Source organism: Erigeron canadensis, chromosome 2 (genome assembly GCF_010389155.1).
Source record: "Erigeron canadensis isolate Cc75 chromosome 2, C_canadensis_v1, whole genome shotgun sequence".
NCBI lineage: Eukaryota > Viridiplantae > Streptophyta > Magnoliopsida > Asterales > Asteraceae > Erigeron > Erigeron canadensis.
The window spans coordinates 33,747,609-33,759,093 of NC_057762.1; the positions used below are offsets into that span (position 1 = coordinate 33,747,609).

The 11,485-nt window shown below is 36.0% G+C and overlaps 3 protein-coding genes across 3 annotated transcripts; 1 reads left to right on the top strand and 2 right to left on the bottom strand.

Annotated features, from left to right (window-relative positions):
- Positions 1–130: 130 nt before the first annotated feature.
- On the bottom strand, positions 131–2,847 carry LOC122587427 (protein HGV2). The gene is made up of 6 exons (XM_043759591.1): positions 2,532–2,847; positions 1,690–1,931; positions 1,390–1,572; positions 1,125–1,215; positions 728–1,001; positions 131–642 (listed from the first exon to the last, which is right to left on the bottom strand). The coding sequence occupies exons 1-6, from the start codon at positions 2,780–2,782 to the stop codon at positions 316–318; spliced, it is 1,368 nt and encodes a 455-aa protein (XP_043615526.1). The 5' UTR covers positions 2,783–2,847; the 3' UTR covers positions 131–315.
- A 1,593-nt stretch (positions 2,848–4,440) lies between these two features.
- LOC122589432 lies at positions 4,441–5,721 on the top strand. The gene is made up of 5 exons (XM_043761724.1): positions 4,441–4,570; positions 4,656–4,708; positions 4,968–5,138; positions 5,240–5,311; positions 5,402–5,721. Exons 1-5 carry the CDS (start codon positions 4,511–4,513, stop codon positions 5,568–5,570), a joined length of 525 nt encoding a protein of 174 aa, XP_043617659.1. The 5' UTR covers positions 4,441–4,510; the 3' UTR covers positions 5,571–5,721.
- A 2,084-nt stretch (positions 5,722–7,805) lies between these two features.
- Positions 7,806–9,646, bottom strand: LOC122589949 (protein JINGUBANG-like). The gene has a single exon (XM_043762281.1). It carries the CDS (start codon positions 9,460–9,462, stop codon positions 7,966–7,968), a length of 1,497 nt encoding a protein of 498 aa, XP_043618216.1. The 5' UTR covers positions 9,463–9,646; the 3' UTR covers positions 7,806–7,965.
- Between the last annotated feature and the right edge of the window lie 1,839 nt (positions 9,647–11,485).

Sequence of the window (11,485 nt, forward strand, 5' to 3'; positions counted from 1 at the left end):
ATAATTGATATGATTATGAAAACATAAGTATATTGTAAAAATTACTATTCAAGTTTAGTAAATGTTTAAGCTTATAGTACTGGAAAAGGTAAAACCTTTGTAGACCCTAAGAAAGAGTGTAGACCGATAGTTGTGTAATAATCAGATACTGCACTTACTTCAGATTAGATGAGCAAAAATAGACAAATGCTCGATGTCTTTACCAACCACAAAGAAATGGATATGTCAATACCAACCGCCAACTAACTTTAAAGAATCATACGAGAGTCGGAGACAACAAATGCATAAAGTAGCTAACCCTATAAGCCAAACAGTTCAAGCACTGCCACCATTATCTGCAGACGGATCAAGTGCAGGCTTTTTAGCTGCTGTAGACTCTACTGCAACTGAACTCATATTCACTCGTTTGACCCCCCTTCCCACGACCCCAAGATGAGTAACTCCAGAATCACTGTTAGTGTGAGCCGTTGAAACCGTAGGAGACTCAAATCCAGAGCTGTTAGCTGCACCAATTCGTGAAGATGTCATTCCACTGCTACCACTGCCAGAAGTTTGTCCACTTTTCCCCTTAGCAGCCATCATTCCCAATATATCAGACAGTATTGATGTCGGGTTCGACACAATCTGCTGCAGATCTTCAAGCTGCAATTTTTAAATACACGCAAGGTTTAATATAAAGACCATATCAAACCAAAAGAACTAGAAAATGATAAAATCTAATGCTTGCCTTCTTTTCAAGTTCACCAGAAAGGCCCGTAAGAATCTCAATTTCTTTTTCTTTCTCAGCAACAGAATCCGTAGTTTGCGAAGCACTGGAAGATTGGCGTCCAAGAAGTCCTGCTGGTTCAGAATTGGAAGGAACCTTAGAAGCAGAGGAACTCTCTACTTCACTTTTAAGTCGCTGCAAACGAGACTTGCAAACTGAAATAGCCTTTTGGCAATATGGGATTGCTTCATCACCCTTTGAACCAATTTCCAAACATAAACAGATCCTGAAATTTCTATAAATCTTCTGTTAAGGAATCACATTGAACATAAAGGCAAAAAATCATAAGTCCATAACACAGAGTATCGCTATCGGACCATTTTAAAGTTAAAAAGCATCAATCTTTAGAAAAGGATACAGTTCTGCTATATGACGGCTGTCAGGTTCAGCCAAGCGTTCCAACATGGATAATGCTTTCAGATAATCGCTTAGGGAAGTTTCAACATCCTCTAAAACAGCAAAGAAAGCATTATAAAAAAAAATGCCAAAATTATTTATTATTATTAATTAAGTAACGTTCATACATAACTAATAGAATCCTTGAGTATCCCCATTAACTGATAAAAGGAGAGAATAAAATAACAATGCTAAATTAAATACAGTTGGCAAAACTATGGGCATACCTCTCTCCAAAGCTACCTCAGCCAAAGCTGAAAGAATGTCTACTTTCTCCATTGTGTCGCCTGGTTGTCTTTCAGAAATCGCCCTTGCAACATCAAGCATTTTCCATGCTAAATCCAGATCAGATTCATCCTCCTCAGCATCACTTCCTTCGTCATCGTCATCTTGATCTTCCTCATCACCACCTTTTATAACCATTAAAGCATTTTAAAGATCAACCATGTACGAGGAAAAAACTTATGCTATTTATCTAGATTATCTATATATGTTTCTGTTTACAATTTAAAAGTGATGTTACTAACCATCTTCTGCCACTGCTTTAAGACTTGAAGTCCCTTCTTTAGTTTTACTTGAAACAGATGCTTCTTCATCTTCTGCATCCTTCGCAGCTTTTTCAGAATCGGGTTCAGCACTGGCCTCTTTCTTAGACACGGCACCTGAAACTAGCGGGTCAGACTCTTCTTGAGCCTTGTACAGAAGTGCGCATCCATACTTATAATATGTTCTCACACATTCCGGCGCAAGCTCCCCATAATGTGCAACCCTGATGAGTATAACTCCAAAAACAAAAGTCATCGTGAGTAACTGAAATTAGATAACAAGCCAATTCACATTATTATTTAGTTTATTATATCTAGACAGACAATGAAGGTTTTTTCTTTTTTATGATCGTTGCTACTCAAACTTCAACGACAATGTCCCGTAAACAGTGATATAAGTTTAAAATTGTATCTACTTACAACACCTAAAGCAATAGACTTGCCCAATACCCTCATCTTACAAATATGGGACGGGTTTCACAAATTTAGAGGGTGTTTAAGATTGTGTAATTTTAAGTGTTTACGGCTTATTGCGGTTTTTTTTTTTTTCGATAGCTGAAAACTACGAACAACTTACAAGCAGTTGGATTACATAAACTAAGTAACCAAAATGGTGCAAATTTAAACAACTTTTTTTATAGCAATTATCAGTTAACTTCTTTTATTAAACTTTCATAACTAACTAATATTTAAATCAATATTGACATAATCAAACTAATATAAAAACTTCAAAAAACAATATAATATAATATAATATAGATATATGTTATATATATATGAAATCAAAAAAATTAGTGAGAAAATGGAAACCCTAAAAAAAATACCTGATTTCTAAGGCACGGCTAAAGCAATCAGTGGCTTCAGAGAAATCATCCAGTTTACTAGCTTTAGATCCTTTCTCCATAAGCTCGTCAGCATACGCAAGTGATTTTTCAGTCTCTGACGTCACGCCGGAGGATGTTTCCGCCACATTATTGTTGTTGCATGAAGACGCCGTGCCGCCGAAGCCTGTCGAATCGATTGTCGCGTCGACCGAAGGATCCACTGTTGCTGCTGTTTGGTTTTCGTCCGCCATTCGAAATTATTGAATTAATTTTTGAAAATTAAAATGAAAAGGGAAATTGGCGCTGTGTGTGGGTTTTTATTGTATTTCAGTGATGTTGTGAAACCCTTTTCTTGGTTTATATGTGTTAGAATCAGAACTTAGAAGTTTTGTGTTGGGTCCTTGTGTTTTTTATTTTAACAACTTTCGCACATCTAATTTTTTTTTTCCTGCATAAATAATTGTTGATTAAACTGATGCCATTTTAACTTATGGGGGTTCTATGGACAGTCCGTGAGCCTCAGAGGGATGACATCAAGAAGGTTGTGCCCCATGGATATTCAAACCTAGTTTGGGTTAGGGAAAAGCTTTTCAGGGTTAACTCATCGAAGAAGTTGGAAAATTGCTGACTTACCAAGAGTGAAAAGTCTAAATCGAATACTAGAAAATTTAACATTGTGTAAAATATCACATTATTTTTTGTGTCTTGATTGGTAAATGATAAGACAGTACTTATGCAATGCGGCGACGATGGTTGCAGCAACGGTCGGTGGTGATGATGGCTATCGGTAGTAGTAGTGGTGGCAGTGAATGTTGGTGGTGGTAGTGCGGTCGAGTGGTGTAGATAAATGATGTAAAAGCAACTGATATAAATGGTTATTGAAAATATTTAAAAAGTTTAATGACTGATGGTGTAATAATAATTTTTCTTTTTAAATTTTTAAAATTTTTGTTTAGCAAAGGTTGGCAATTAAGTTTTGACTTTGAATTGACGATTTGAATTATTGAACCCGTATGTGACCTAATATTGAAATCATGTTAGAAACATGTGACCTTATAACCCAAACATTACTCAAAAATATAATTAGCAAATGTATTTTCGAGTCAAATGAGTTGGCAGGTTCACGAGCTTAATTTAGGTCAAACCAGTTGACTTTAGATCATACTTGTCCAAATGCATTAAGCAGTTGAATGGTTTTTAAGTTATTTTTTTGAGTCAAACAAGATGATTTCTTATGAAATTGGTAATTTGGTAGGTTGTTATCAAGTCAAATAGGTTGACCTGATTGACCTATCACATAAATTACTCTATTATATATGTATTTCAAGATACTTTCGTTGACCTTTTAACTCATATAACAAATTTAAATTTGTTTCAAAATGTAAGCAGGCAAAGAATTCATAATTTAACAAAAGTTATCTTTCTAAATAAGATTTTAAATCGTATAAAATATTATTGGCCTTTTAGAATTTTGTTATTGATATGTAAATACTAAATAAGATTAAAAGTGAGGTGAACTCACCCTCAAGTCGTCCCTTGAAAGCCTCTAAGTCACCGATTACACCATCCTAGGAAACGACCTTCAAGTCACCAACAACCTCCACAACTTGCAGAAGTCGCCGACTTTTACGCATATATTCATCCATTTTATATAGTGTTACATGACGCAAATTTTCCCATCGTACCCGATCACCTCCCTTCACATTTTTTTAAAGACTTCCTACACGCTTTGATAACATCCAACGACGACAATAACAACGATAACGGTGCTCAATCCTAGTATAAGCTGAGGTATGACGGAGGTATAATGTAGGCAGATATTACCTTAAGGTAGACAGACTGATTCGAAGGAATAATTTTGATGTCCAATTAAAATAAGTTGTGTGACCAAATTAAAAGACCGGGATAGTTTCACATATAACAAAGTAAAAAAGGGGGAAAACTAAAAACCCTAAATTGTAAATCATAAACCCCCGCCGATGTCTGGAAGAGAAGATAGCGACTCCGACGCCGCCCCTGAAGAATTCACCGCCGAACAGGTAACCCCTCAATTTTTTTTTTTTATCAACACACTTTCTGTTTCTCATTTTGTGTTTTATATGTATATATATTTTGATTTCACAGGCAATCCAAAAGGATGAAGAGATAACTACTATTCAGAAAGAAAACAAGGCCAGGTCTGTCCTTTTACTCTTTCAGTTTTTATTAGCTTGTCAAAAACCTCATTTTTACTGTCTTATAAGCTTTTTGAGTTGATTGATAAGCTCATGAGCTAGAAAGAATGGGCATATTTTTGAAGCTAATTAAGCCCCCCAAAATAGATAAAAGATAATCCTAGTACCTCTTAATGTAATACTCACTCTGATTGATATACTTGACTAAGATTATGATTTATTGCGTGAGCAAAATCAAATTGAAACTAGTTGTTTGATTCAGGGTCTTGCGTGAAGGAAAAGAACGTCGAAGGAAATGGGCCGAAAAGTTAACACCACGCCAACCCCGTGTGGATAAAGCTATCCAAGATGAAACCGAAACACCAACGCAGGCTCCCGAGATTAACGGAATGCTTCCAGATGACATTGTCAGATTCCTTGCAGCCAATGAGAAGTACTATGAATTCACACCCAACTTTGGCTTGTTTTATATTTTTTAATACACTGTTAAGTAAATGTGCCTTTATATTAACAAAATGGCGATTCCTCTTGCAGGAAGGTATTTTCTGACTCGGAAGATGAGAAATCCGAGAAAAAACCAAGAAAGAAGAAGTCCAAAAACTCGGGGTAATTTTTTTTATCCAATGTTAGTTGTTTGTTGGTTATGGAAGTAGTATGGGTGAAATGATAACTATCGTTCTTGCGACTGTTATGCAGGACGGGCCCTGTTATTCTGAAGGAAATACCACCTCCGCGGTGCTTACAGAACTCATTGGACTTTTTGAAGAAAAGAAAAATGCAGGTGAAAAGATCATCTGCAGTTCTGGATAACTCGAACCAAGCATTGCGATATCTTTCAGCATCTGGTTTGTTAAGTAAGAAATAACGCTTGGAATAGAGATTTGGTGAGGTAATGCCAAATCTGGAGCCTTTAATGTTTCAAAAGTATCCGATGGTGGAAATTAACTGATGTATACTGATATATGATCGAGCAGTTTTGTTTTTATTTATCTTTATTGATGCACGTCTTTTTTCCATCGATTCCAGTTTTTTATTTAAATATTTCAATGGTTGAAACACACACACCACTGATGAAGTATAATTGTTGAACAATCAAACCCATGATCATATGTTGGAAGTTATGACACTTGGGTGGTCGGGTAGTACTAGTTGGGTCAAAGGCTATTCAGATTTATATGGTTTCGAGTTAGTCAAACCCAACATAAGTCTTGTTAATTAGAATATGCAATAGATACGAAACCAGTTTGAGTCAATTTAGAAGATGAACCATTTGTGTGGAAACTTGTATGGTCAACAAAGAAGCCGTCTTCATTACTACTTTTTATAACAAAATTACAAGAGTGTACAACATTTATTTGTAATGGTGTTAATAGTAAACATGGACTTTTAGAACTCCTTAATGGTATTGCATATAGGTAACAATGTCTATATAAAATGCCAACTGCAAATGGCTAACCAGCTTTGCCTGCTATTTTTGGTTTTCTAGGTTTGTATTTCTGAACCTGGATCGTTGTTGCCGTTTTGTATATTGGTTTTTGTAGTCTGGTTATGGTCTTGGGTGATGGTAGACCGGATAGTTATGGTCTTTGACATTTCGTTCTCATTGCGGTTCAGTTATATGTGTGATTGTGTTTTGATTTGTTTAGTTGGTATTATTTGGCAACTTTTTAAATCGTTGACAAAGAACATTGCAGTTGTGCTTTTTACATAAGTAGTACTTATATACAATATTAGTTGGCTTTGTGTTTTATCTTCAGTTGCTTAAGTTGCTGTTCACTTTACTAAAATGTAGGATTCTAGGTGATTTAGGGGATTCTGCATAGGGGTAGACACTCTTGTGAAAAGCTTTAAGATTGGGTCTCTTTTCAAAAAGAACATTCCCTAACGTTTGCATTGGTAGCTCTGGATTTTGTTGGGATATTGGTTTTGGTGGTTTGCTTTTGGTTATGATTGTGGGTACTCATATGTAGGAATGCATGACAGATTTGCTTATGTCATTTCATTTTGTTATTGTTATTACTCTTACTAATGCTATTATTATATAAGACATTTCATGAACTAGATGTTTATTAATATGAACGAACAATGGTAGTAATGCTTATTTTTGCAGTGCAGTTGGTTGAATTATGGTGTTTTGGTTTGTTTACCACTATTTTGTGATAGCTTTATGAACCATGCGTGGAAAACTTGTACACATGTTATATCACGTAAGTAATGCTGTCGGTTGCTTACGTTTGTTGGCTTATCCTGTCAGTGTCGATTGCCAGGGTCTGTATATGTGAGTTGTCGGTTGTTTTTATGTTGCGATTGTAAGTCTTCGCCGCTGGTAGGTTGGATAGTTGCAGTTTTGTTACTTCTTTTTTGCTTAATAATGGTATATATTATCATGTTCTGTTTCATATATCTATGTTTCGACATGTATATATGTGAGCATGAGATGACTGATTGTCTATTTCATTTTTGTTGTCATGGTTCTTTATTTATTTGTTTTATCTTTTGTTTGGATGGATCATTGTTGGGCTTGCTTCTATGCTTTGCGTGTGTTATAAACAAAACATCTGATATATTGCAACCCAACATGTACCAATCCAAATTCCAAACTAACAATTAAACAAACAAACAAATAATTGTTCATCAGAAGAAAATAGACACATATAGTTGGTCACTCAATGCTTGTAGTACAAAGCACAATGTTTGCCACACGAATCAAAAACGCCCTACAAGCATCAATAAGACAATAACAAAACTGGTATACGAAATATAAAGTCGAACCATTGCTCACAACTACCAAACCAAGCAATAAAAGATAATGCAAAAAGCCGATTATTAAGGGAAGTAAGCTTTTAATATAATCGACTGCTACTTGCCTACTTGTATGAAATAGCACAGCAAAGTTATTGTGTCCCAGCCAAATAAATCAAAACATCATAGCAAAACCATCTTAAATAGTTGAAAAGGATTCCACAAGAATTACTTCGTTCATCACAGAACGACACATGATATTAAAGCAACAATAAGTATGGTGTAATTTGTGTGATCGCTTGAATCGGTTTTCTAATGTAATCGGTCAGAACCATACTTGCGGAAACTGATATATGGAACAACATACACAGTTAGCATTACATTGATGAAGATACCACGACTGAGATATTTATGTCTCCGACTAAAAAGGACACCAATAAATATCTGCTACAGTTAGAATACATGATTTTTTTTTTGCCAATAAACACAATGTGACAACCCAGTTAATCTATAACACACTATTTTTTCAGCTGACTAGCCCGGCGATGTGATAGCCTGCTCAGTCTTAACCCATTAATCCGTTGTGGTGATGGAGGTGGCAACTGTTTGTTATCTGTATAGTATCTTTGTGGGCACATTCTCCATATCTTCACAGACTTGTCCAGACTACCACTATATAGCATGCAAGTATTTCCACCATCATTGTTGTGGGATTTCGTTTCCCTTTGCTCCTCGTCCACTGCCAAACACTTAACCGGCCCTGTATGCCCGTTTAATATGTACAAACACCTATGCCCTCCGCTATCGTCTCTCTGCCACACACATATATTCTTATCTGCTGAACCACTGAACACCATGTTTCCCGACGCCACTAGACATAAAACTGCTAACTTATGACCTCTAAGAGCCCCACTATGGGTTAATTTCTCATCTTCCCAAAAATGCACAATTCCATCTGAACAACCTGCATAAACTACCATCCCTGTTTGGTTAACAGCCAACGACGTCACTGCAAATTCTTGTTTCAGTAAAGTATGTGAAAAGTAATGTTTTGGCCATTTTCCTTGTGACTCTTTCTGCCATACTTTTAACATCCCATCAGCTGAGCCCGAAAATACAAAGCCATGAAATCCAGCAACCACAGTGTTGATCACATCATCATGAGCGTTTATTGATTCCAAACATTTGAAATCCGATACTCTCCAAATTTTGATAGTTTTGTCCCATGATCCTGAATACAAAAGCGTTTGATCTTCATTTAAGCTCAGACTAGATATCGCGTCAAAATGTTTGATCCAAACCCCACTAGGATTTCTCCTCAATGTATAATTCTTCGGTTTTATGGATTTTTTAAATACAGATTGGAAATTTGGCAGAGTCCCAATCTTCTTATGTAATTTAGGATCCTTTCTCGACGCTTTCCAAACCCTAATTTTCCCATCCTGGTGCCCTGTGAATATTTTCTCTCCGGAAATCACAATAGCTTTAACCAACCCACTATGTGATTTGAATCCAGAATACTCCATATGGTGCTTCCAAATGCGAATGTTCTTGCTAGAAGAACCGGTGTATAACAAATCCCCTGATGCAGCCAACGAATATATATGCCCCTCTTCACGAATAAGAGAACACATTAACCCGACATAACTACCACAATTATTCATGGAAGCAGGCACAGGTTGCTCTGTGTACGCTGACCATGGAGATTTTAACAAAGGGGACGTCCGAGCTGAGCTTGGTAGACGATCAAATGGGGTTGGGCCATACGAACCCATTTTAGAACCTTCTTCAAACAAGGAATCCGTATCAGATAATGGAGGTGGTGGATCCTTGTTCTCAGGTGGGTATTTCCTATAGTATTCGACTTGTGGTTCATCCACAGCATCATAAAAATGATCATCCTCGCTCTCATCATCATCATGATCGTCATCATGATCATAATCCTTCTTTTTATGTGATTTTCGAGATATCAACCAATTAATCGGGAGGATTTTTCGCAATGTGTTCCTCATCATATGATTTAGGTTTTTTCCCTTTTGTTTCTTTCTCTCGTACAAGATTACCCGAACGAATCATGTGATTAATATTTACAGAATTCGCATTTCGGATTCTTGTAATTGGAGAGGAAGATGATTTGTGAAGAAACCTAATCCCAAAGTGAAAATTAAATCTGAAAACCAAAAGGTCGAAGAACACAAAGAAAGTTTGATTTCTCGAATAGATTAAATTATGCATGGGTACATGCATATATTTTTGTAAAAATAAAATATTTTCTTTGTTTAGAAAGGATACAAGATATCAGATTTTGTTTTATAAATTTTACTAAACTAAAAAACTATCCACCTTTATGCATTCGGGGATACAATTCTCTGGCATGCTTGCAGATGTAGAATACATACTATCCTCCCTTATACAGTTTGACCTTTTTAAGTCAAGTAAACAGCTTTTGTAAACAAAAACCTTATTTAATTCATCAATTTTATTAATATAGTTTACAACTTTACATAGCTCATTGAAATTTACATGACAAATTATCCATAGGAAAGCTGGGGTTAATAAGTAGTCAGCTTGACCTTCACTTGTGAAATTTTTCCCTTGAAAAGGGGTTTTGTCAAGCAAATTATGGAAGCCGGAAGTTCACAAAAAAACATTTGTAAAACCAGTGACTTAGTCACTATGACTGTGCATGCAACAAGCCAACAATATTTATAATACGGCAGAGGTGATCAGTGACAGATTACACTCCAGGTTTCCCAAACGCAGACTATATAAATATATATTCTAAGTATAAGTCTTTCAGCAAGATCTCTAAATATTAGGTATATTATATATGCAAGAATGCAACTAATGCAAGATGTACATGCAGCAAAAAACTATTGGATACGTACCATAGTCTGGGTTTGGGGAAGACTTTACCCTGTCACCACTGCATGTTTTTCCAACATATAGTCCCTATTATAGAAAGTCGGCATTGCAAGCATAGTGCGGGTTTCCCAAACTTATATATACAGGTTCTACTAATGTTCTTTTTTACTTACGGGTTCCATAATTGAGAAACACCCTGCAAAACATTCTGTCACTTGGACGGATTACTAGTATAGACTTTTTAGGTTGATAGTTGTTCCATATAAACATTGTAACATGATGCCAAACGACCTACACTATCAATTCCATAGTTGCAGTTTTCAGAACAACTCGTGACTGAGGCTGGAGGCTGCAACTATGAATTTTTAAGCGAATAAGCACATTTCTGTACGTATAAAGACCCAGATATCTGTATATGTGGACAAAAAGTGTTTCCGGGTCAACCAACTCACCCCGTAAGATGTTACTCAATGTGACAAGTTGCTCGCCCCACCCATTTGGTCACCTTTTCCACTTGACATGGTCCATATAGGCTATTTTAGAAATGGTTTTTCTCTGCAGAGTTTACATAGAAGTTTGCAGGCAGACTGGATGAGTCTTTGAGGATAACACCTTGGGTATGTTAGATATAACAATTTCAACAAATTTATACAAAAACTGGGTAACATTGTATTTACTGATGCCATTATTCCATGTCAAACAGTTAATGAATAAAAGATAGCCTAAAACACAAACACGTTAAATGGATCAGCATCTTCTCACCTTAAGTGCATTCAAATGCTTAACCTTCTGAATCATTTTGTTGAAAAACAAGAAACAGATTATTCCTCCAATAATACAATTTCCATCATATGAACAAATTACTTAATTATAAAAACTAAACGATATGAATCATAACAAACAAGATTATCCACATTGCAACAACTGAAATCATGGTCAACTTACACAAACAAAGCCCCTGACAATGGTCACAAAGAAGCCAACAGGAGGCTTCATTAGTCTCCTGCTATCAACTGAAGAATACTTTTGGCATTTCAAATAGCTTACTTCCAATGCTACAACGCACAACAAGTATTAAGTAGAGACTACACCATGTATTACTAGGGTCTTTACTCATATACAGTTATACCAACGAGTTCAGTTTTTTAATTTGTAAGAACTAAACCTGTACGT

What these genes read in the sequence shown, in the direction of transcription:
- LOC122589432 (XM_043761724.1), top strand. Translation starts at nt 4,511, where the DNA reads ATGTCTGGAAGAGAAGATAGCGACTCCGACGCCGCCCCTGAAGAATTC. An exon ending in CAGAAAGAAAACAAGGCCAG is followed by an intron (nt 4,709 to 4,967) that starts GTCTGTCCTTTT and finishes TGTTTGATTCAG; the next exon opens with GGTCTTGCGTGAAGGAAAAG. An exon ending in TTCCTTGCAGCCAATGAGAA is followed by an intron (nt 5,139 to 5,239) that starts GTACTATGAATT and finishes TTCCTCTTGCAG; the next exon opens with GAAGGTATTTTCTGACTCGG.
- LOC122589949 (XM_043762281.1), bottom strand. Translation starts at nt 9,462, where the DNA reads ATGATGAGGAACACATTGCGAAAAATCCTCCCGATTAATTGGTTGATA.
- LOC122587427 (XM_043759591.1), bottom strand. Translation starts at nt 2,782, where the DNA reads ATGGCGGACGAAAACCAAACAGCAGCAACAGTGGATCCTTCGGTCGAC. An exon ending in AGCCGTGCCTTAGAAATCAG is followed by an intron (nt 1,932 to 2,531) that starts GTATTTTTTTTA and finishes TATACTCATCAG; the next exon opens with GGTTGCACATTATGGGGAGC. An exon ending in CTGGTGAACTTGAAAAGAAG is followed by an intron (nt 643 to 727) that starts GCAAGCATTAGA and finishes TAAAAATTGCAG; the next exon opens with CTTGAAGATCTGCAGCAGAT.